The sequence below is a fragment of the Neophocaena asiaeorientalis genome, unplaced genomic scaffold (assembly GCF_003031525.2).
Source record: "Neophocaena asiaeorientalis asiaeorientalis breed wild unplaced genomic scaffold, Neophocaena_asiaeorientalis_V1.1 scaffold151, whole genome shotgun sequence".
In the NCBI taxonomy this organism is placed as follows: Eukaryota; Metazoa; Chordata; class Mammalia; order Artiodactyla; family Phocoenidae; genus Neophocaena; species Neophocaena asiaeorientalis.
In genome coordinates, this window is record NW_020175490.1 from 354,732 (window position 1) to 379,645 (window position 24,914).

Genomic DNA, 24,914 nt, shown 5'->3' on the forward strand with positions numbered 1-24,914 from the left:
AACATTTTGTACTTTTTGTGTGTTTCAGGGCATTTTGATATTTGAAGAGAATGGATATTAATAACTAGAGTCATTTTTAATAAAATGACAATAAAACATTATTTGTAAAGAGTTAGTGATTTTTTTCATATATATTTTTTGAAAGTAAAAATGCCCTTTTCGTGTTCTAGCCTCTAGTCAATGAAGCTAAACTAGCAGTTGGAAACATTAAGCCAGAATCTCTTTCAGAAATTCGTTCATTGCGTATGCCACCTGATGTAATCAGGGACATTCTTGAAGGAGTTTTAAGAATAATGGGTATCTTTGATACATCTTGGGTGAGCATGAAAAGGTAAGTTTTTGAATTTGTGAAAAATGTTATTTCACCAATGAATTATACATTCTTTCGTATTTTTAAATATTTCTTATATTGCTTCTCAAACTGAATTTCATCTAAGTACCTACCTGGTTACACACTTTCCCCTGATATTTCAAGATGGTCTATGTAATCATATATCAAGATCTATATTTTCCTTTCTCTATAAGTGATTGTTAAAAGTGTCAAAGGAAAACAGGAATGCCTTAAAGTTTTTAAGAACATCTTAATAAACAAATATTTATTTGGTCCTCACCCAGTATAGAGCATTGTGTTTACTGTGATTTACTGATGAAATAAATATAGTCACTATTCTCAAAAAGAATCTTGGATTCTTGGCAGAGACAGAGAGACACAGGGAGCAGGCGAGAGCCCCATAAATTATATAAGAGTGATGTAAACTGGAAGAGAAAAGGCTGATTATTAACTCAATATGCAATTATGCAGCTTTAGGTTTCACAGTATAACAATGGTATTGTGGTTTGTGCTGTTGTTCAATTCCATTTTAGGACTTAGGTTGATAGTAGAGTTCTTTCTCTATCTGAAATGGGAGAGAAGATTTAGATTGAGGGAGCACTTTAAAATCTTTCTTATAAAGGAGTCAGAATATTTTCTTGCATATCCTAGAATGTATTAGTACCCAGGGGTTCACAAAAAGGGATTTGGGTAGAGTTCAAGATTATAATTCCTTCATTTTATTGCTTCAGTGTATTCACAGAACATTAGAAAAACTGTTGTGCATCGTTCTGGAGATCCTCGTCTATAAAAAATGACGAATGGTACTTTAGAAGCTTAAGTACTTTAAAAGTACCCTATTTTTTGGTTAACTAATAGATTAAAAGTATTGTATACACCACTTTGTTAAATTGATAATTTTGTTAAAAATAGCAAACTTTATTTAGCCTTATTTGAAGTACTATGCTTTAATTTCAGTTTCCTTGCAAAGAGAGGTGTGAGAGAAGACATAGCAACCTTTGATGCACGAAATATTCCAAAGGAAATAAGAGAGAGTGTTGAAGAACTTCTTTTTAAAAATAAAGGATCTTTTGATCCAAAGGTAATTTTTAACAGTTGTGCCATAAATTCCCTTTCCATACTATATAATATTCTCCTTGTCAAAATATGATGATTTATCATTATTGATTGTTTAGTTTACCTAAAAACTAAAAGTTCATTATAATAAGTTGTAAGTATTATAGCTGGGAAGCATTTACCAGAAGAATTAGGTAAACTATTATAGAATCTAGAGAGTTGGGGGAAGGTTTATTATCTTAAGTGGTTTTTGAATCTTATGATCTGCTGTCAGTGGTAAGTTCCTAACTAGTCATAACTTCCAACTTGCCTGTATGCTTTTATTTCTTCTAGTATACTTGTCATATAATAACAGTTATCTCTCTTGGGATACTTATATATAATTTCAGCGAACAGTTTAAATTCCATGATTCTGGTCTTTTTTATATCCTTTATTCAAAATGTCATGTACTTCTTCTTTGACACCAATAGCAATTGTTTGAAAATTGCTTTTATCTAATAAAGATCTATCTTGTATATTGAAGAGAAAGAATTGGTGCTTGAACATCGTTGTGGACGGCACATGTATTCATTTTAAACGTGGCTAATAATTACTTTTGTCAATAAAATGTCATTATATTAAAGATTGTATGTGGTTCAAAAAGATTTATTCTTAAGAAAAAATAGTGTATGTATTTTTCACTTAATCAAAATAGCAATTCACTTTATTTTTGCTATAAACCAAAAACTTCATTATTCAGGATAAGTTATTAAACAAATGCTTAAAGAAAATACACTAGAATTAACTTTGCCTTTATTTGAAATTAAGTTAGGATGCGGAATAATTTCTGATGTATTTTTCAGAATGCCAAGCGTGCCAGTACCGCAGCTGCTCCTTTAGCTGCCTGGGTTAAAGCCAATGTCCAGTACTCCCATGTCTTGGAACGAATTCAGCCTTTGGAAACTGAACAGGCAGGATTAGAATCGTAAGTGAAACATAAAATATAAATAGTTCTAACCTTTATTTTCATCAATCTGATGGCCTAGTTATATTATTAGGATTTATTTCTTGTCTGTATCTAAAAAGGCAGCTGACAACACTGAGTCATTTAAATACAAATTAAGAATGTAGATCAAGATGATGGAGTGGAGGATGTGGAGCTCACCTCACCTCACAAACACATCAAAAATACATCTACATGTGGAACAATTATCATGGGAAACTGACTAGAAACTGGCAGAAGAACTGTACAATTAAAGCTGCAAGGAAGATCTGTACATAATTGGGTAGGACAGAAAAAAAAGGCATTTGGTCAGGAACTGAGCCCCTAGGAAGGATCTGTAAGAAAGAGAAGTTCTATATGGGTGGACCCTTGACTTGAAGAGCGAGGAGGTTGAGCCACACACTGGGCATACCAGTCCTGGGCTCCTGCGTGGAAGAGAAAGTCCCCCTCGCCTGCTGGGAAATCTACTGAGACAGACAGAAGGGCTGGAAAAGCCTAGACTCTACTTGTGAGGAGTGCTCGCATGCTGGCTTGCTAACAATCAGGGTCGAGAGAGTTTTGCATTAGTGGGTGCTGCCTTACCACTTCCCAATCCTAATGGGCAAGCAACCCAGGCCCACTCACTGCATCCCTGATGCAAGATTTGCACACAGACTCGGTCTAGCTATGGAGAGACAGACTGGGGAGGCTGGGGTATGATCCGGTGGAGCCATGGAGGCCATTGTCAGTGTGCACATGAGCAGTGCCACAGAAATGCCCAGTGACTAAGCACTGAAGCTCAGGCAGACAGGCCTTGAGAGAGACACAGCCCAAGGGACTGGGGTGTGGTCCAGGTGGGATGGTAGCAGTTGTCATCAGCATGCTCAGGAGTACAGAGCCTTTCATCTCCCAGTGAGAGCACCCTGGCTCTGGCTCCACTCACTCCATACCACAGCTTAGCAGTAGATCTGGGGCAGACAGGTCCTGTGAGAACACTGCCACAGAGGCAGCCCAGATCTCTGGTGGCAGTGCAGTCACTTCAATTCCTGCAGCCACAATGTCCCAGCCGTCAGCCCCAGCCTACTTCAGACCATAGCCTTGCACTAGATCTCAGATGAACACAGCAGAGAAAGGGATTCAACCTTGGGTTGCTTCTGAGCAGAAACGTGAATGCCTACACGGGTGATGCATAGGTCCTCTGTGACTGCATGGGCCTTACTTGCTTCAGCAATCACCTCCTTTTGGGCAGGACTTGAACTCATGGACAGTGGAAACTGATTGAGCCTGACCATCAGGGCTTCTACTCCAACAACTGGGGAGCAGACCTCACCCCTGACAGGTCATTGACAGCCATGGAGCAGAGAAAAAGTCCCACCTCACATCTTGTACAGGCTCTAGATGCTACAACACCAGCCATACCACCTATCAAGGGGATAATAGCCCACACACCCTGAAGAATGATGTGGCTGGCGTCCAACTGAAACCAGCCCTCACACCAAAAATATTGGATTCACACAGTCTACACAGTGATGTTCCCACATAAAAACACCCCTTCAAGACCACAGCAGATAACTGTTTCTGCTAAATTCATAGAGACAAAGAAAGTTAAGTAAAATGAAAAGGGAGAGGAACTACTTCCAATTAAAAGAACAAGATAAATCCCCTGTAAGAACAAATAATGAAACAGACCATGCAGCAGTCTACTAGACCCTGAATTCAAAGAGGAGGTAATAAAAATGCTAACTGAATTAAGAAAGATTATCGATAGAAACACAGATCACTGTAACAAGGACCTAGAAACTATAAAGAGGAGCCAATCAAAAATAGACAATTCAATTCCCAAGATAAAACCAATCTAGAAGCAATGAATAGCAGACTAAATGACACAAAAGAATAAATAAGTGATCTGGAGATAGAATAATGGAAATCACCCAATCAGAACAGCAGACAGAAAGACAAATGAAAAAAAAAATGAAATCAACATATCAGATCTATGGGATAATATAAAACATGCTAACCTATGCATAACAGGGGTTTCAGAAGGAGATGAGAGAAGGGGGTTGAAAATGTATTTGAAGAAAATATGGCTGAAGACTTCTCAAACCTAAAGGAGTAAACAGATACCCAAGTACAGTAAGCACAGAGAGTCCCAAACAAGATGAACCCAAACAGACCCACACTAAATCATATATTAATTAAAATGGCAAAAGTTAAAGAGAGGATTCTAAAGGCAGCAAGAGAAAAACAAAGATTTAGTTACAGGGGAAACCACCAAAAGGCTATCAGCTTATTTCTCTGCAGAAACTCTACAGGCTAGTAGGGATGGCATGATATATTCAAAGTGCTGAAGGGCAAAGCCTGCAACCTAGGATGCTGTTCCTAGCAAGATTATCATTTGGAATAGAAGGAGAGCTAAAGAATTTTTCAGAGAAGCAAAAACTAAAAGAATCCAGCAATACTAAACCTACCCTAAAAGAAATATTGAAGGGTCTTCTCTAAATAGAAAAGAAGCAAGAATCTGTAGGAAAGGGAAAATCAGAATAGGAAAGGCAAATATATAAAAGGATTCAAGATCACTTTTAAAAACCAATACATAGATTAAAAAATAATAATATAATTGTGAAAGTAATTTTAACTACAATTAACAGTAAAAGGATAAGCATGACAATATAAAATAGGATATCAAAATCACAAAATGTAGGGGAGGGGAGTATAAAAATGTAGATTTTTAAAAAATATGAACTTGAATGACTATCAATTTAAAGCAAATAGATATAATTATGGGTCAACATACTTGAACTCCATGGTAACCTCAAATCAGAAACGTACAATAGATTCACCAAAACCAAAAAGAAAGAACTCAAGCATACTACAAAAGAAAAACATCAACCCCCTCCCCTTGCCAAAGGAAAAAAAAACTGCACAGTGAAGAACTACAAAAGCAACTGGAAAGCAAGGATTAAAATGGCAGTAAATACATACTTATCAATAATTACGTTAAATGTCACTGGACTAAATGCTCTGATCAAAAGACAGAGTGGCAGATTGGAGGAAAAAACCAAGAAACTACAATTTGCTGCCTTCAGAAGACTAACATCAGGATGAAAGATACACATAGACTGAAAGGCGATGGAGAAAGAGAATTCACGCAAATGGAAACAACAAGAAAGTGGGGGTAACAATACTCCTATCAGACAAAATAGACTTTAAAACAAAAGCCATAAAGAAAGAAAAAGGGCATTATATAATGATAAAGTGATCAATGTAAGAAGAGGATATTACACTTGTACTGTAGGAGCACCTAAGTATATAAAACAAATGCTAGAAGACATAAAGGGAGAAATTGACAATGATACAATAATAGTAGGAGTCTTTAACACCCCACTGACATCAATGGACAGATCATCCAGACAGAAAATCAATACGGCAAGAACGTTCCTAAATGATACAATAGAGCAGTTGGACTTAATTGATGTCTACAGGGCACTACATCCAAAACAAAAACAGAATACATGTTCCTTTCAAGCTCACATAGAAGATTATCTAGGATAGATAACATACTAGATCACAGAACAAGCCTCAACAAATTTAAGAGGATAGATATTATTTCAAGCATCTTTTCTGACCACAGTGGTATGGAACTAGAAATAAACTACAGAAAGCAAAATAGGAAAAGAACAAACACATGGAGACAAAACAACAAGCTACTAAAAAGACAGTGGCTCAACAATGAAATCAAAGAATAAATCAGAAAATACCTTGAGACAAATGACAATGAAAACACAACCTTACAAAATCTGTGGGATGCAGCAAAACAGTTTTAAGAGGGAAATTTATAGTGACATACAGGCCTTCCTCAAGTAACAAGAAAAATCTCAAACAACCTAACCTACCACCAAAATGAATAAGAAAGAAGGATAAACAAAATCCAAAGTTAACAGAAGGAACAAAATAATAAAGTTCAAGGGGAAATAAATAAAATAAGAGATAAAAAATAATAGAAAAGATCAATAAAACCAAGAGCTGGTAGTTTGAAAAGGTAAATCAACAAACCTCCAGAGAGACTCACCAAGAACAAAAGAGAAATGACTCCAATAAATAAAATAATAAATGAAAGAGGAGAAATAACAACTGATACCAGAGAAATACAAAAAATTATACGAATACCATGAACAGTTTTATACTAACAAATTAGACAACCTAGAAGAAATGAACAAGTTTCTAGGAACATACAGCCTGCCAAAATTGAGTCGAGAAGAAATGGATAACTTGAACAGACTGATCACTAGAAGTGCAGTAGAATATGTAATAATAATAATAAAAAAACCTCCTTGCAAACAAAAGCCCTGGAGTGGATGGCTTCACTGGGAAATTCTACCAAACATACAAGGAAGAACTCATACCAGTCCTTCTAAAACTATTCCAAAAAATTGAAGAGGAGGGAACACTTCCAAATTCAATCTATGAGCCCACCGTTATCCTGATGCCAAAACCAGACAAAGACACTACAAAAAAAGAAATTTACAGGCCAATATCTTTGATGAATTTAGACGTAAAAGTCTTCAGCAAAATATTAGCAAATTGAGTCCAACAATACATGAAAAGGATCATACACCATGATAAAGCTGGGTTCATTCCAGGATCACAAGGATGGTTCAAAATATGTGAATCAGTCAGTGTGATACACCACATTAACAAAAGCAAAGACAGAAACCACATCATCATCTCAATAGCTGCAGAAAAAGCATTTGACAAAGTTCAATATCCATTCATGATAAAAACTCTCACCCAAATGGGTATATAGGGAACATATCTGAACATAATAAAAGCCATTTATGACAGACCCATAGCCAACATAATACTCAATGGTGAAAAGCTGAAAGGCTTCCCGGTAAATGCAAGAACAAGACAAGGATATCCACTCTCACCAGTTCTATTCAGCATTGTAGTGGAAGACCTAACTACAGCAGTCAGACAAGAAAAAGAAGTAAAAGGTTTACGAATTGGAAGGAAAGATTGAAAACTGTCACTACTTCAGATGACATGATACTCTATAAAGAGAACCCCAAAGTCTCCACACAAAATCTATTAGAACTAATAAATGAGTTCAGAAAGGTAGCAGGATACAAGATTAATACATGGAAATTTGTTGTGTTTCTTTACACTAACAAATATCAGAAAGAGAAAGCAAAAAAAGAAAAAAAATCCTGTTTAAAATCGTGTCAAAAAAAGTAAAATACCTAGGAATAAACTTAACTGAGGAGGTGAAAGACATATATGCTGAAAGCTGTAAAACATTGGTATAAAGTAAATTGAGGATGATTCAAAGAGACAAAAAGATATCCAATGCTCTTGGATTGGAGGAATTAATATTGTTAAAATGATTGTACTACCCAAAGTAATATACAGATTTAATGCAATCTCTATCAAAATACTCATGACATTTTTCACAGAACTAGAACAAATAATCCTAAAATTTATATGGAACTCCAAAAGACCCAGAATTGCCAAAGCAATCCTGAGGAAAAAGAATAAAGTTGGAGGCATACCCCTTCCAGACCTCAGACTATACTACAAAGCTACAGTAATCAAAACAGTGTAGTATTGGCGCAAAAACAGACATATAGATCAATGGAACAGAATAGACAGCCCAGAAATAAACCCATGCACCCATGGTCTATGACAAAGGAGGCAAGAATATACAATGGAGAAAAGACAGTTTCTTTAACAAGTGGTGTTGGGAAAGCTGGACAGCTACATGTAAATCAATGAAATTAGAACACTCCCTCACACCATATACAAAAATAAACTCAAAATAGTTTAAAGACCTAAATATAAGACATGGCACATAAAACTCCTAGAACAGAACATAGGCAAAAACATTTTCTGACATAAATCATAGCAATATTTTCTTGGATCAGTCACATAAGGCAAAAGAAATAAAAGCAAAAATAAACAAATGGCACCTAACCAAACTGAAGAGCTTTTGCACAGCAAAGGAAACCATCAACAAAATGAAAAGAAAACCTACAGAATGGGAAAAAAATATTTGCAAGCAGTGTGACTGACAAGGGATAAATATGCAAACAATACAACTCATTAACAAAAATTTAAACAACCCAATAAAAAAATGGACAGAAGGCCTAAATAGACATTTCTCCAAAGAAGACATACAAATGGCCAACAGGCACATGAAAAGATGCTCATCATCACTTATTATTAGAGAAATGCAAATCAAAACCCCAATGAGGTATCACCTCACACAAGTCAGAATGGATATCATCAAAAAGTCCACAAATAATAAATGCCGGAGAGGGTGTGGAGAAAGGGAGCCCTCTTACACTGTTGGTGGGAATGTAAACTGGTGCAGCCACTATGGAAAACAGTATGGAGGTTCCTTAAAAAACTAAAAGTAGAGCTACCATATGATCTTGCAATCCCACTCCTGGGCATATATCTGGAGAAAACTAGAATTTGAAAAGATACATGCACCCCAGTGTTCATTGCAGCACTGTTTACAATAGCCAAGACATGGAAGCCACCTAAATGTCCATCGACAGATGAATGGATAAAGAAGATACATAAAATGAATCTATATACAAAATAGAAGCAGACTTACAGACATATAATACAAATTTATGGTTACAAAAGGAGAGAGAGAGTGAGGGATAGGTTAGGCATATATTATTAAAAGACATAGACTATTATACATAAAATAGATAAGCAACAAGGTTTTACTGTATAGCACAGGGAATTTTATTCAATATCTTATAATCTACAATGGAATATAATCTGCAAAAAAAAAGCAAACTGGATCACTATGCTGTACACCTGAAACTAACACAGTATTGTAAATTAACTATACATCATTAAAGAAAAAGAAAAAAAAAAGTTAAATAGAACAAAAAAAGAAAAAGCAATTAAAAGATGTATAGCGGAATCAGCTCACTTTTTTCCTCCTCTGTTAAGTTGTTGGAAAGATAAGTTGGTAGAAGTTCCTTTAGAAAGAGCCAAAATTTTGTGAAGGAATACTGTCAAAGTACAAAAAGTAGATTTTAGAAATTTAGAGCTTTTATATTTTTTCCTCTAAGTTTTAGGACACTTTTAGTATATTATTTCCAAAACATTATCTGGCAGGTGTGGGGAAAATTTAACAATTTACTTTTGGGGCTTAAACTTTTAATTTGCTATTGTTACTAAGTTAGTATTATATTTTATCTCATTTGTTCTAAATGCAGACTAAGAGATATGTTCATGATCATTCACCTTTTGAAATTATCTATTACTTGTTACTCTACACAAGGAGATTTTTAGCTGCCTAAGTTTCTTATTTTTTTCAATATAATTACATGAAATGTTTATGTTAAATCATATTAAATATGATTATATATTTTGATTATATAAATATTTTTTACAGCTTAGATATATCATGTTTTATGAGTATATTTCATTGTATACCTTTTGTTATGCTTAATAATTGCCTTATTTTTTCAATTGATTATTTTTTTTCCATTTATGTATCACATATTTATTCATAGTCTTTTTGTCAGACCCTAAAACGTATTTGGAATCTATGTGTTCTATTTAATTTTTTCTTAGTACTCTCCTACTTAGAGCCTTGTGTCCTCCTGTTTCAAGGTGAGTTAGTTCTTCCCCAGGCCTGCAGTCTACAGCTTAAGTTATCTTGAGATTGCTTTTCACCATTATTCTGGGGGTATATTTGTCTCTTTTCTGATCATATTCTCTTATTTTGGGTCTTTGTCTTTCTCTTTCTTAGTTAGTCCCTCATTTTTCTGGAACACATCCTCCATAGTAGCTTCTTAAGCAAGGTTATATGGGATGAAAAATATTTTGAGATTTGCATGTCTAAAATTATCTGTATTATATACTATTATATGTGATCATAGTTGGGCTGGGTTTAAAATACTAGACTAGAAATAGATTAATCTCATGATTTTGAAGGCCTTATTCTATTATAGTAGTTCTCAAAATGTGGTCCCTGAACCAGCAGCATCAATGTTACCTGGGAAATTGTTAAAAGAGCAAATTTTTGATCTCCATCAAGGCTTATTGAATCAGATATGCTGGGGAATGAGACCTTGAAATCTGTGTTTAGGCAAAAACTCAAGTTGATTTGTGCAATGCACAAATGCCCAGCAGTGCATGGCAGTGTGGACTGGCCATTTGATGACAACTTCTCAATATTTGTGGGTATTTTTGAGAGGGGTAAGCCAGTCATTTCTCTAGAAGAATCCTAATATCTTCTGCCTAGGGATTGAGTAGGGGTGGTTGGGGGTGGGTAAGGGGCATAAGGTTTGACTTTCAGGGATGTATGTAGAGGAAAGTCTGCTCTCAATGCAGGAGGGATTCTGAGGTCAAATGTTGTATTATCAATTATTAAACAATCTTCGGTATTTAGCCCTATTATTTTCTTCAGAGGTACCTGTTGTCTACATTTCCTGAACATTTTTGAATACTTCTTTTCACCTATCTTCCTGCAGTCATTTAACTTTTGCCCTTTTGTATTTTGGTATGTCAGTTATCACCTTTCAAAATTTTATTAAAATTACTCCTTTGTAGTACTTTTCTCTTTCTTTGTCTTTATTCTTGTGCGTGTATGTTTTAATTTATTCCCTTGGTTTCATTTTAGTAGGATTTTAGAAGGGATAGAAGATAAGTGAATACTTCTAGTCTTCCATTTTTATCTAGAAATCTGTGGGCACAAGTGTTTTAAAATATAGATTCCTGGAAGTGGTATGGTTAGGTCAGAGAATACACTTAATTATAGCATGGCTTTTCAAATCAAATTCTAAGTGAAGGTATTATAACTACTGAATTATTGATAGTTTTCATTGTCATTTATTTACTGCACAATTACATTTTAAGGTGCTGTTGTGGCTTTTTGTTGATAACTAAAGTAGAATGACTTATAAAATTGAATTATATTTTAGAAATTTGCGGAAAACTGAAGACAGAAAAAGGAAACTAGAGGAGCTTCTTAATTCTGTTGGTCAAAAAGTGTCAGAACTCAGAGAAAAGTAAGTTAAGTTTTGAAATGTATTTTGAATATTTGAAAACATACCTCAACTAATACTTAAATTTTGAAAATCTTAGTTATAATCACTGTCTTAATTTTTTGGTATCTCTAAAAGGGGGAAGGATGTAAAATAATATAGAATGTCTTCCTTTTTAAAAACATTTAATAAGAACAAAAATATTTTAAGTTTCTGTATTCTCAAGCATTGGAAAATTGAGCAGGAAGAATTGAATGTAATGTGTTAATGCTGGGAGTGTTTACATTTGGTATTCCCATTTCTTTATAATTTTGACTTCAAGATTTTAGACTCCTTTATTTCAGATGATGCTATAGGACCACCTATTCCATAATATTTCCAGAGGTATATGATCATGTTAAAAATTTTTTGTCATTTTAACTTTGCCCTTTTTGGTATTAAAAAATATACCTTCATGCAAATATTATTCTCAAATTTAAGAAGCATTTGTGAATGTGATTAATCTTAAAACCTTTCATGTACCTCTGTGTTCCTGTGATTGCTTTTTAATATAGGATAGAAAATATTGGTATGGGAATTATTATAAATGTGGAAGCATTTTCCTTTAAGAATTGTGAAGATTGGAAAACTGGAGAATGTGTCATTAAATATAGCATATGTTATCACTTGCTTTCAGTTTTATGAGAGTAAACCTTTTCTATAAACATATTTTTTCTTTAAGTGGTGTGTTATGTATCCTTTTCTTTCTTATGAAAGAAATGCAAATTATTGCACCAAGAAAAAAATTCATCAGACTGAAAACTATGAATTTTTTTTTCTCTACAGCGTTAGAAAACAGTTATCTCTTTTACATTTATATATATTTATTTATAGAGAATAAACAAAAAAATCTTCAAACCCATAAATTCAATGTTTTTCATATTCCTGAATGTTTTTTATGTTAGACATACAGAAATGAAATCACATAATTTCCTTCCTGGTATAATTAGAGAAGTATAAGAAAAATAATATATTATTTTCAGTGTTACATGCTCAGAATCAGTGCTTAATAATACTCAGATAATTGTCAAATATTTATTGAGTGGTTAGCTTATGATACCAATGTTTGACTCCATTTGTTAGTCATTTGCATGTGTCAGGTGTTGTCCTAGGCACTTTACATATTCATCATTTTTAATACTTAAAACAACACTGAGAGGTGGATATTCTTACATTTTGCAGACTAGGAAGCTAAAGATTGGAAAAATTTATTTGCCTAAGTTAAGCAGTTAGTAAATGACTAAGCAAGCATTAGATCTTGTATTTGTCTGACTCCATAAAGTTCCTTTTCTTAGTCACTATACTATACTACCAGTATTTTGGAAGGATTATTATGAAAACCTTCTGAATAATATTACTGAGGACCTTGTGGATAATGTGACTGAGGAATTGAATTTTTAATTTTATTTATGTGGCTACCATTTTGGACAAGTGGCTCCTAGAGTCTTATGTCTAGGGAAGGGAGGAGTAGAGCACTTAGGCAATAAAAGTACTGTAAAATGCCTGGAACTTAATATCAGACACACTCATATATGAATTTTAGATCCTCTGCTTACTGTTGGGGAGACCTGTGCAATAATCTGTTTGGATTTAAGTCTCCATATTTATAAAATGAGAATTGTAATACTTATTTTCAACTATTCTGAGAATTGGCAGAATCCTGAGCATTTTGAAGGCACTTACATATTTGTCGAAGGACTAAGTAATAGGAATATTACTATTATATTTAATAAAATAATATATATGTACAAGTATTTTTAAGGAAAATAATTTAAAAGTTTTAAACTTTAGCAAATGGGCACATAGGGAGAGAACATATCTGATGGGATGAATATATCAGGTGAGTTTTAAGATTTTATTTATATTTTTGATAGGTATATATTTGAGGGAGTTAGAGTGAGGGGTGAGATAGGGATAAGGAAGGAGGTGGAAAGTATTCTAGGCAAATGGAACATCCTGTTGAAGGGCACAGCAGATAAAAGATAGGGCATTTTCTGAGAATATAAAATTCTTCCGATGTTGACATATAGTTTTACTGAACTGAGTAAAATGAAATAAAACTGAAAAGATAGATCAATATTATGACTGGGCCTTTGAATGTCATATTCATAAGTTTATACATAATGTAGTAGGACATCAAGGCCCTGTGAGAATGTTCCCCTTTAAATGTATGTGTTGGTATTGTGTCTCTTACATTAATGATATTTTATATGCAAATATTATCAATATTATAGTTAATTAAATTATTGTATAAAAGTTCACTTTACTATATAAGCATAATTTAATTAAATCTATCTTAAATCCAGTTGTCTTTAATTAAACTTTAATGTTTTCATAGATTTCAGAGCAGGACTTCAGAAGCTGCCAAACTTGAAGCTGAAGTAAGCAAAGCACAAGAAACAATTAAAGCTGCAGAAGTCTTGATTAATCAGCTTGACAGAGAACACAAGAGGTGGAATGCGCAGGTTTGTTTGAAAGAGAGGTCATAAAGAGGCATTGTTTAAAACACAGGAAATGTGTAAGATAATGTATTTGTTAACAAAATGAAAAGGAAAAAAATATCCATTAATCTTCAGCCCTGGCTTAGGATAAATTATCTAGATATTAATGGCCATGATGTGAATTAATCTTTTTTTTTAACATCTTTATTGGAGTATAATTGCTTTACACTGGTGAGTTAGTTTCTGCTGTATAACAAAGTGAATCAGCTATACATAAACATATATCCCCATATCTCCTGCTTGCACCTCCCTCCCACACTTCCTATCCCACCCCTCTAGGTAGGTGGACAGAAAGCACCGAGCTGATCTCCCTGTGCTATGTGACTGCTTCCCGCTAGCTATCTGTTTTACATTTGGTAGTGTATATATGTCCATGCCACTCTATCACTTCGTCCCAGCTTACTCTTCCCCCTCCCTGTGTCCTCAAGTCCATTCTCTATGTCTGCGTCTTTATTCCTGTCCTGCCCCTAGGTTCTTCAGAACCATTTTTTTTAGATTCCATATATGTGTGTTAGCATACGGTATTTGTTTTTCTCTTTCTGACTTACTTTACTCCGTATGACAGTATCTATGTCCATCTACCTCATTACAAATAACTCAGTTTCGTTTCTTTTTATGCCTGAGGAATATTCCATTGTATATATGTGCCACATCTTCTGTATCCATTCATCTGTTGATGGACACTTAGGTTGCTTACATGTCCTGTATATTGTAAATAGTGCTGCAATGAACATTGTGGTACATGTCTCTTTTTGAATTATGGTTTTCTCAGGGTATATGCCCAGTAGTGGGATTGCTGGGTTGTATTGTAGTTCTCCTTGTAGACTTTCCACCATTGTATATTCTTGCCTCGTTTGTCAAAAATAAGGTGACCACATGTGCGTGGGTTGATCTCTGGGCTTTCTATCCTGTTCCATTGATCTATATTTCTGTTTTTGTGGCAATACCATTCTGTCTTGATTACTGTGGCTTTGTAGTATAGTCTGAGGACAGGGAGCCTGATTCCTCCAGCTCCAGTTTTCTTTCTCAAGATTGCTTTGGCTATTCGGGGTCTTTTGTGTTTCCATAAAAATTGTGAAATTTTTTGTTCTAGTTCTGTGAAAAATGCCATTGGTAGTTTGATAGGGATTGCACTGAATCTGTAGATTGCTTTGGGTGGTATAGTCATTTTCACAAAGTTGATTCTTCCAATCCAAGCACATGGTATATCTCTCTATCTGTTTGTATCATCTTTAATTTCTTTCATCAGTGTCTTAGAGTTTTCTGCATACAGGTCTTTTGTCTCCTTAGGTAGGTTTATTCCTAGGTATTTTATTCTTTTTGTTGCAATGGTAAATGGGAGTATTTCCTTAATTTCTCTTTCAGATTTTTCATCATTAGTGTATAGGAAGGCAGGAGATTTCTGTGAATTAATTTTGTATCCTGCTACTTTACCAAATTCATTGATTAGCTCTAGTAGTTTTCTGGTACCATCATTGCGATTCTCTATGAATAGTATCATGTCATCTGCAAACAGTGACAGTTTTACTTCTTCTTTTCCGATTTGGATTCGTTTTCTTTCTTTTTCTTATCTGATTGCTGTGGCTAAAACTTCCAAAACTATGTTGAATAAGAGTGGTGAGAGTGGACAACCTTGTCTTGTTCCTGATCTTAGTGGAAATGGTTTCAGTTTTTCACCATTGAGAATGATGTTGGCTGTGGGTTTGTCATATATGGCCTTTATTATGTTGAGGTAAGTTCCCTCTATACCTATGTTCTGTAGAGTTTTTATCATAAGTGGGTGTTGAATTTTGTCGAAAGCTTTTTCTACGTCTATTGAGATGATCCTATGGTTTTCTCCTTCAATTCGTTAATATGCTTTATCACATTGATTGATTTGTGTATATTGAAGAATCCTTGCATTACTGGAATAAACCCCACTTGATCAGGGTGTATGATCCTTTTAATGTGCTGCTGGATTCTGTTTGCTAGTATTTTGTTGAGGATTTTTGCATTTATGTTGATTAGTGATATTGGTCTAATTTTCTTTTTTGGTGACATCTTTGGTTTTGTTATCAGGGTGATGGTGGCCTCGTACGATGAATTTAGGAGAGTTCCTCCCTCTACTATATTTTGGAAGAGGTTCAGAAGGGTAGGTGTTAGCTCTTCTCTAAATGTTTAATAGAATTTGCCCTTGAATCCATCGGGTCCTGAGCTTTTGTTTGTTGGAAGATTTTTTTTTTTTTGCGGTACGCAGGCCTCTCACTGTTGTGGCCTCTCCCATTGCAGAGCACAGTCTCTGGACGCACAGGCTCAGCGGCCATGGCTCATGGGCCCAGCTGCTCCGCGGCATGTGGGATCTTCCTGGACCAGGGCACGAACCCGTGTCCCCTGCATCGGTAGGCGGACTCTCAACACTGTGCCACCAGGGAAGCCCTGTTGGAAGATTTTTAATCACAGTTTCAATTTCAGTGCTTGTGATTGGCCTGTTTATGTGTTCTGTTTCTTCCTGGTTCAGTCTTGGGAGGTTGTGCTTTTCTAAGAATTTGTTCATTTCTTCCAAGTTGTCCATATCATTGGCATATAGTTGCTTGTAGTAATCTCTCATGATCCTCTGTTTCTCTGCAGTGTCAGTTGTTACTTCTCCTTTTTCATTTCTAATTCTGTTGATTTGAGTCTTCTCCCTTTTATTCTTGATGAGTCTGGCTAGTGGTTTATCAATTTTGTTTATCTTCTCAAAGAACCAGCTTTTAGTTTTATTGATCTTAGCTATTTTTTCTCCATTTCTTTTTCATTTATTTCTAATCTGATATTTATGATTTCTTTCCTTCTGTTAACTTTGGGATTTTTTTGTTCTTCTTTCTCTAATTCCTTAAGGTGTAAGTTTAGGTTGTTTATTTGAGATATTTCTTGTTTCTTGAGGTAGGATTATATTGCTATAAACCTCCCTCTTAGAACTGCTTTTGCTGCATACCCTACATTTTGGGTCATAGTGCTTTCATTGTCACTTGTTTCTAGGTTTTTTCCTTTGATTTCTTCAATGATCTCTTGGTTGTTTAGTAGTGTATTGTTTAGCCTTCATGTGTTTGTATTTTTTACAGATTTTTTCCTGTAGTTGATATCTAGTTTCATAGCATTGTGGTCGGAAAAGATACTTGATACAATTTCAATTTTCTTAAATTTACCAAGGCTTGATTTGTGACCCATGATATGATCTATCCTGGAGAATATTCCATTAGCACTTGAGAAGAAAGGGTATTCTGTTGTTTTTGGATGGAATGTCCTTTAAATATCAATTAAGTCCATCTTGTTTAAGGTATCATTTAATGTTTGTGTTTCCTTTTTTATTTTCATTTTGGATGATCTATCCATTGGTGAAAGTGGGATGTTAAAGTCCCCTACTATGATTGTGTTACTATTGATTTCCCTGTTTATGGCTGTTAGTATTCGCCTTAAGTATTGAGGTGCTCCTATGTTGGGTGTATAAATATTTACAATTGTTATATCTTCTTGGATTGATCCCTTGATCATTATGTAGTGTCCTTCTTTGTGTCTTGTAATAGTCTTTATTTTAAAGTCTATTTTGTCTGATACGAGAATTGCTACTCCATCTTCCTTCTGATTTGTATTTGCATGGAATATCTTTTTCCATCCCCTCACTTTCAGTTTGTATGTGTCCCTGGGTCTGAAGTGGGTCTATTGTAGACTGCATATATATAGGTCTTGTTTTTGTACCCATTCAGGTGTCTATTTATTTAATCCATTTACATTTAAGGTAGTTATTAATATATGTGTTCCTGGGCTTCCCTGGTGGTGCAGTGGTTGAGAGTCTGCCTGCCGATGCAGGGGACACGAGTTCGTGCCCCGCTCCGGGAAGATCCCACATGCCGCGGAGCAGCTAGGCCCGTGAGCCATGGCCGCTGAGCCTGCGCATCTGGAGCCTGTGCTCCGCGACGGGAGAGGCCACAACAGTGAGAGGCCCGTGTACCGCAAAAAAAAAAATATATATATATGTGTTCCTATTACCATTTTATTAATTGTTTTGGGTTATTGTAGGTCTTTTCCTTCTCTTGTGTTTCCTGCCTAGAGAAGTTCCTTTAGGATTTGTTGTTAAACTGGTTTGATGGTGCTAAATGCTCTTAGCTTTTGCTTATCTGTAAAGGTTTAATTTCTCCATCGAATCTGAATGATATCCTTTCTGGGTAGAGTAATCTTGGTTGTAGGTTTTTCTCTCATCACTTTAAATATGTCCTCCCACTCCCTTCTGGTTTGCAGAGTTTCTGCTGAAAGATCAGCTGTTAACCTTATGGGGATTCCCTTGTATGTTATTTGTTGCTTTTCCCTTGCTGCTTTTAATATTTTTTATTTGTATTTCATTTTTAATAGTTTGATTAATATGTGTCGTGGAGTATTTTTCCTTGGATTTATCCTGTATGGGACTCTCTGTGCTTCCTGGACTTGATTGACTATTTCCTTTCCCATATTAGGGAAGTTTTCAACTATAATCTCTTCAAATATTTTCTCAGTCCCTCTCTTTTTCTCTTCTTCTTCTGGGACCCCTATAATTCGAATGTTGGTGCATTTAATGTTGTCCCAGAGGTCTATGAGACTGTCTTCAATTCTTTTCATTCTTTTTTCTTTATTCTGCTATGCAACAGTTATTTCCACTGTTTTAATTTTCAGGTCACTTATCTGTTCTTCTGCCTCAGTTATTCTGCTATTGATTCCTTCTAGAGAATTATTAATTTCATTTTTTGTGTTGTTCATCATTGTTTGTTTGCTCTTTAGTTCTTCTAGGTCCTTGTTAAACGTTTCTTGTATTTTCTCCATTCTATTTCCAGGATTTTGGATCATCTTTACTATCATTACTCTGAACTCTTTTTCAGGTAGACTGACTATTTCCTCTTCATTTGTTTGGTCTGGTGGGTTTTTACATTGCTCCTTCATCTGTTGTGTATTTCTCTGTCTTCTCATTTTCTTAACTTACTGTGTTTGGGCTCTCCTTTTCGCAGGCTGCAGGTTCGTAGTTCCTGTTGTTTTTGGTGTCTGCCTCCAGTGGGTAAGGTTGGTTCAGTGGGTTGTGTAGGTTTCCTGGGGGAGGGGACTGGTGCCTGTTTTCTGGTGGATGAGGCTGGATCTTGTCTTTCTGGTTGGCAGGACCACCTCTGTTGGTGTGTTTTGGGTTGTCTGTAACCTTATTATGATTTTAGGCTGCCTCTCTGGTAACGCGTGGGGTTGTGTTCCTCTCTTGCTAGTTGTTTGGCATAGGGTGCTGTAGCTTGCTCGTCATTTAGTGGAGCTGGGCCTTCGCGTTGAGATGGAGATCTCTGAGAGAGCTTTTGTTGTTTGATATTACGGGTGGGGCCGGGAAGTCTCTGGTGGACCCATGTCTTGAACTCAGCTCTCCCACCTCAGATGCTCAGGCTTGACACCTGGCTGGAACAGCAAGACTCTGTCAGCCACATGGCTCAGAAGAAAAGGGAGAAAAAAAAAAGAAAGAAAAAAAAAATTAAATTGAAAAGTAAAAAATATTATTAAAAAGAAAAAAAATAAAAAAGTAATAAAAAAAAGAGAGAGCAACCAATCCAAAAAACAAATCCACCAATGATAACAAGCAGTAAAATGTATACTAAAAAAAAAAAAGCCACCACACAGAACCCTAAGACAAATGATAGAAGCAAAGCTATACAGACAAAATTACACAAAGAAGCATATACATACACAGTCACAAAAGGAGAAAAAGGAAAAATATTTATATATGTATAAAAAGGAAGAATTCAACCAAATCAGTAAGTAAATCTGCCAGTGATAATAAGCTCTAAATACTAAAGTAAGATAAACATAAAACCAGAAACAAATTATATGCAGAAAGCAAACCCTAAGTCTGCAGTTACTCCCAAAGTCCACTGCCTCAGTTTTGGGATGTTTTGTTGTATATTCAGATTTTCCAAAGATGCACGGTACGTCAAGTTGACTGTGGAGTTTTTAATCCGCTGCTCCTGAGGCTTCATGGAGAGATTTCCCTTTTTCTTCTTTGTTCGCCCAGCTCCTGGGGTTCAGCTTTGGATTTGGCCCTTCCTCTTCTTGTAGGTCGCCTGAGGGCATCTGTTCCCTGCCCAGATGGGACAGGATTAAAGCAGCAGCGTATTAGGGGTCTCTGGCTTACTCAAGCCAGGGGGAGGGAGGGGTACGGAATGCGGGTTGAACCTACAGCGGCAGAGGTTAGCATTTTGTTGCAACAGCCTGAGGCATGCCATGTGTTCTCCTGGGGAAGTTGTTCCTGGATCACAGGACCCTGGCAGTGGTGGGCTGCACAGGCTGCCAGGAGGGGAGGTGTGGATAGTGACCTGTGCTTGCACACAGGCTTCTTGGTGGCGGTAGCAGCAGCCTTAGTGTCTCATGCCCATCTCTGGTGTCTGCGCTGATAGCCACGGCTTGCGCCTGTCTCTGGAGCTCATTTACATGGTGCTCTGAATCCCGTCTCCTTGCACACTCCGAAACAATGGTGTTTTGCCTCTTACGCAGTTCCAGACATTTTACCGGACTCCCTCCCGTCTAGCTGAGGCGCACTAGCCCCCTGCCGGCTGTGTTCACACAGCCAACCCAAGTTCCCTCCCTGGGATCTGACCTCTGAAACCCGAGTCTCCACTCCCAGCCCCCACCTGTCCCTGTGGGTGAGCAGACAAGCCTCTCAGACTGGTGAGTGCTGGTCGGCACCGATCCTCTGTGCGGGAATCTCTCCACTTTGCCCTCCGCACCCTGTTGCTGCACTCTTCTCCATGACTCTGAAGCTTCCCCCCCCTCCCACCCCCGTCTCCACCAGTGAAGGGGCTTCCTAGTGCGTGGAAATTTTTCCGACTTCACAGCTCCCTCCCACTGGTGCAGGTCCAGTCCCTATTCTTTTGTCTCTGTTTTTTCTTTTTTCTTTTGCCCTACCCAGGTACATGGGGAGTTTTTTGCCTTTTAGAAAGTCTGAGGTGTTCTACCAGCGATCAGTAGGTGTTCTGTAGGAGTTGTTCCACATGTAGATGTATTTCTGATGTATTTGTGGGGAGGAAGGTGATCTCCACATCTTACTCCCCCGCCATCTTGAAGCTCTGCCGTGAATTAATCTTTAAGCAAAATATCTTTATATGAATGGATTTTAGACAAAGCATCCTATTCCTCTTTTAGTTAGGAAAAGATAGTGGTAAAAATGAGTTGTGGAAAATTTAGTACTGTTTAGAGCCTTTTTTGGACTTACCTTTACCAAGACAGTCCTCTTAGGATTTGACACTGTCAGCTATTTATTTGTGTTTGAGATTCTCTCTTATTTCAACTTTGTTAAAGTGTTGTCTCTTGTTTTTGTTCATTTGTTTTGATTTTGTTTTTGTTTTAAGCGGTTAGATTCCTGCCTTTACTGGATCCTCCTCATCTGCTTATCCAATAATGTCGATTGCCCCCTCAGTATTCTCTTTCTCAGCTCCTTTCTCTGCAGATATTCTAGGAATTCTCGTCCAGTCTTAAGAATATCACCCAAATGATGATGCTGACCAGAGCTATGTTTCTAATCTGCTGACTTTTAAATTCATATTTGTAACTACACCTTAGATATTGGCATTCAGCTGTCTCTGGAACTCAAATACATGTCTAAATTAACTTATTTTCTTTTCTCATATGAAATCTCTTTTATTTCCTATGTCTCATAAGGCATCTTTCTTATAGGCATCAAAACTAAAAATATGTGGATTATCTTAGACTCCTTCTATTAATTTGTATCCCTTTGCAAATATCCCTCATATTTGTCTTCCCTCCTTAATTCTCTTCTTTTTCTTTTTTCACCTGAATTCTCCTCACTTGTCTTTCTCCTATCTGACCCTTTAATTAGTTGATTCTTATTTGTCAGCTGAATTATCTTTCTAAAACCCAGTCTCGTTACATCACTCACTGCTCTGTTTAATCATTTTCAGTGGCTCATTATTACCGCAGGTTAAAACTGAAGCAACTTTGCATGGCATGGGAAGACTTTCAAATCTTCCTCCTTCCAGTCAATTCTGTATTTCTCTTTTCATTATTCCTTTTTTGGTACTCTTTCTGCTCAGGCTTATGCATTAGCCACACTATGCTTCTAATTAAAGAGTCTCCGTGCTTAATTTTTGTTTTTTACCTTTGCTCATACTCTGTGTATCTAAATCATGTTTTTCAAAGTGATGCTAATTCACAGTGTTTATTAGAATTATTAGGAAATTTCAATGACAAAATATATTCTTCTTTACAGATATGTTGGGATTTTATACATTGTTTTAATATCACAGCAAGGTCTGAGGTCTTGTTGGTATTTTTACATTTCGACAATTTTGTTCAGACATGTTATTACTTTAAACCAATAAATGATTTTTTCTATAGTCAGAACTTCAATTTGTGAAGCTATCAATATTTTTTTTCTATCTTAGAACATATCCATATGTTGCTCTCTCTCTCCTTTTTTTTCCAGGTTACAGAGATAACAGAGGAATTAGCTACTCTTCCTAAAAGAGCTCAACTAGCTGCTGCATTTATTACATATCTTTCTGCTGCTCCTGAGGGTCTGAGAAAAACCTGTTTGGTAGAATGGACCAAGTCAGCTGGTCTTGAAAGTTTGTATTTAGTTATTCATAAATTTGAAATTTCAGTATACTAAAAAGCACATCTTTTGATTTTTATCATTTTACTTTTTTTTAAATGGGGAAAATTTTCTGTAAGTTAAAGGATACCATAGCTACTTTAGATTTGCTAAATTCTACAGATGTTCTGAGAATTGCTTTATTATAATGACTCTTCTACCCATAAAATCTCTTTTTGAAACTGACACCACTGAATTATTTTGATGTTGTATGAATGCAGTTAAACATTTTATTAATTTTTACACTAATTTCATATGGTAAGATGAGATGTAGGAATTCCAAAATTCTTTGTGAATTTTGTGGTTTTCGCAAATTATTATAGTTGTGAAACATTCATTTGATAGAAGAAATATAATTTGAGTTTCATTCCTTTGCACTTTTTAAAACGTTTTTTCTCTTTAGTTTCTGATTCTAAATGCAGAAGAATGGATTGTGTATTAAGAATGATCATGGGACTTTTGTTTGAGTATATTATAAATAGTTTTATTCCCTTTCTTTTATCAAGCATAAGATTATTGTAGTAAAGTATTATCGATATCCTAATTTTTCAGAATTTGATCTGAGGAGGTTTCTTTGTACTGAAAGTGAACAGTTAATTTGGAAAAGTGAAGGCCTACCATCAGATGACCTTTCCATAGAAAATGCTCTTGTTATCTTGCAGGTAATTAATCTACTTTAATCTTCTCATTAGAAATGTTTTTCTTTGAAGCTTGCTCCATGAACTACCTTCTTCAAATCCTTAGGCTTTCATAGTTAGTCTTAGTTAAGTAAAAGTAAAAAATATTTTGCTAATAAAAATCCATTTGTGATTCAGGTAGCATCTCTAAAATTTTCAGTGTAATTTATTTTTTACCTTAATACAAAAGTATAAGTAAAAATGGTATCATTTTGATGGCAAAATATTTTAAATTGAACTTCCTGATAATAATAGAAATGTTTTAGGGATACTTGATTCATTTGGTTATATAGTTCTTTCATCTAGAGTATATTTTAAAAATAAAAATTTTATACTTTTATTTCATTTTGTTTTACAAAGTTATGGAAAGTGAAGATGGATAAATTTTGGGTTATAAGTTAAAGATAACCATGTGTATATTTTGGAAAATTGTTCTTTTACATAGTATATGTTTCCAAAAAGTAATTATTTAAAGTTGAAACAATTATACCTTAATTAGCAGTGAGTGTGAAAACCAAATTCAAAATCTTGTATACAAGCAAATCATTTCTTTGTATGAAGTTTGATTTTTTTTACCATTACTTTAGTTTACCTTTCTGATACAGGATTTGGAAGATAACATTTCTCCCTTGAAAATATGTTTTGTTTTTTCTGTTCTTTTTATCTCAACAGTTTATACTCTATATTACCAGTGTTTTCTTTCCTCTCTACAACCCTTCTCTCTGTCCACACACCATTTCTTTATCCCATAACTCCACATCTCAAAGAAAATATAAACATTAAATGCTTCTCCTTAGGCAGTGTAAGCTATATTATTATATGATTCATATTGTGAGTATGAATTGTGGTCCCTGTTCATTCCTGGATAATTTATTCTGTTTGATTTGACCTGTTAATCAGCTGACTATGCTTTGACTCTATACATTGGTGTCTTACTAGCATAGAAGTCATTGAACAAAGATTACACAATTTTGCCTTCTTTTAATTTGATTTGGCATAAACTTTAATTTATTTTTTAAACATTTTTATCATTATTTTTCACACTAGAATTACAAATCTGGAACTCTAAATGTGTATGTAAATAAATTCATTACAACCTAGTACTTTTTATCATATTTGTTATTCCTTTCCCAAGGTTTCATAGTCACTCCTTTTTTCAGTACTCCAAGAAAGCAATTGTTTGCAGATTAAAAAAAAAATACTAGTTAAAGAATTTTTCTTTTTATTCCATAACAAATCAGAGGCTTTTAGAAAAAATATATCACCATAATTTTTATTTTTTACTGATAATAGTAATTGAAAATATTTACTTTTGTATTCTGAATTAAATTGTCTTTCATGATGAATTTGGGGGATATTGTCTTTGAAATTAATTTTAATGACAAGCTTAGTTTACTTTGTATTTAATATTGCCAAGTTTCTTACAGACACACATGCATTTATATGACAAAACAAAACCATTTGGACAAACTTGTTAGAGTAATTAGTCATTTTGTTGAAATGAATTTTCCATTATGGTTAACATTTTATCTTAATTCTAAGGTGGACTAGATTTAGAATAAACTGTTGTAGTTGCGTGTGTGGTTGGATACAACAAGTCTATAACATCTACTCATTAACATTACCATGTGATATGAAGTTAGATGTCTAAATATGTACAAACTGGGTTTCTGGGAGTCTTCCCTGAGAAAAAAATGACTAGGTGTGATGAATT

At 35.2% G+C, this 24,914-nt stretch overlaps 1 protein-coding gene across 1 annotated transcript in view; it reads left to right on the top strand.

Annotated features, from left to right (window-relative positions):
- DYNC2H1 (dynein cytoplasmic 2 heavy chain 1) overlaps window positions 1–24,914 on the top strand; it is a 369,596-nt gene that overhangs the window by 125,589 nt on the left and 219,093 nt on the right. The window contains exons 57-63 of the mRNA XM_024768920.1: window positions 171–331; window positions 1,289–1,412; window positions 2,231–2,352; window positions 11,301–11,387; window positions 13,741–13,867; window positions 22,356–22,497; window positions 23,076–23,185. Of these exons, the coding sequence (XP_024624688.1) occupies window positions 171–331; window positions 1,289–1,412; window positions 2,231–2,352; window positions 11,301–11,387; window positions 13,741–13,867; window positions 22,356–22,497; window positions 23,076–23,185 (873 nt within the window). The remainder of the gene's footprint in view (window positions 1–170; window positions 332–1,288; window positions 1,413–2,230; window positions 2,353–11,300; window positions 11,388–13,740; window positions 13,868–22,355; window positions 22,498–23,075; window positions 23,186–24,914) is intronic.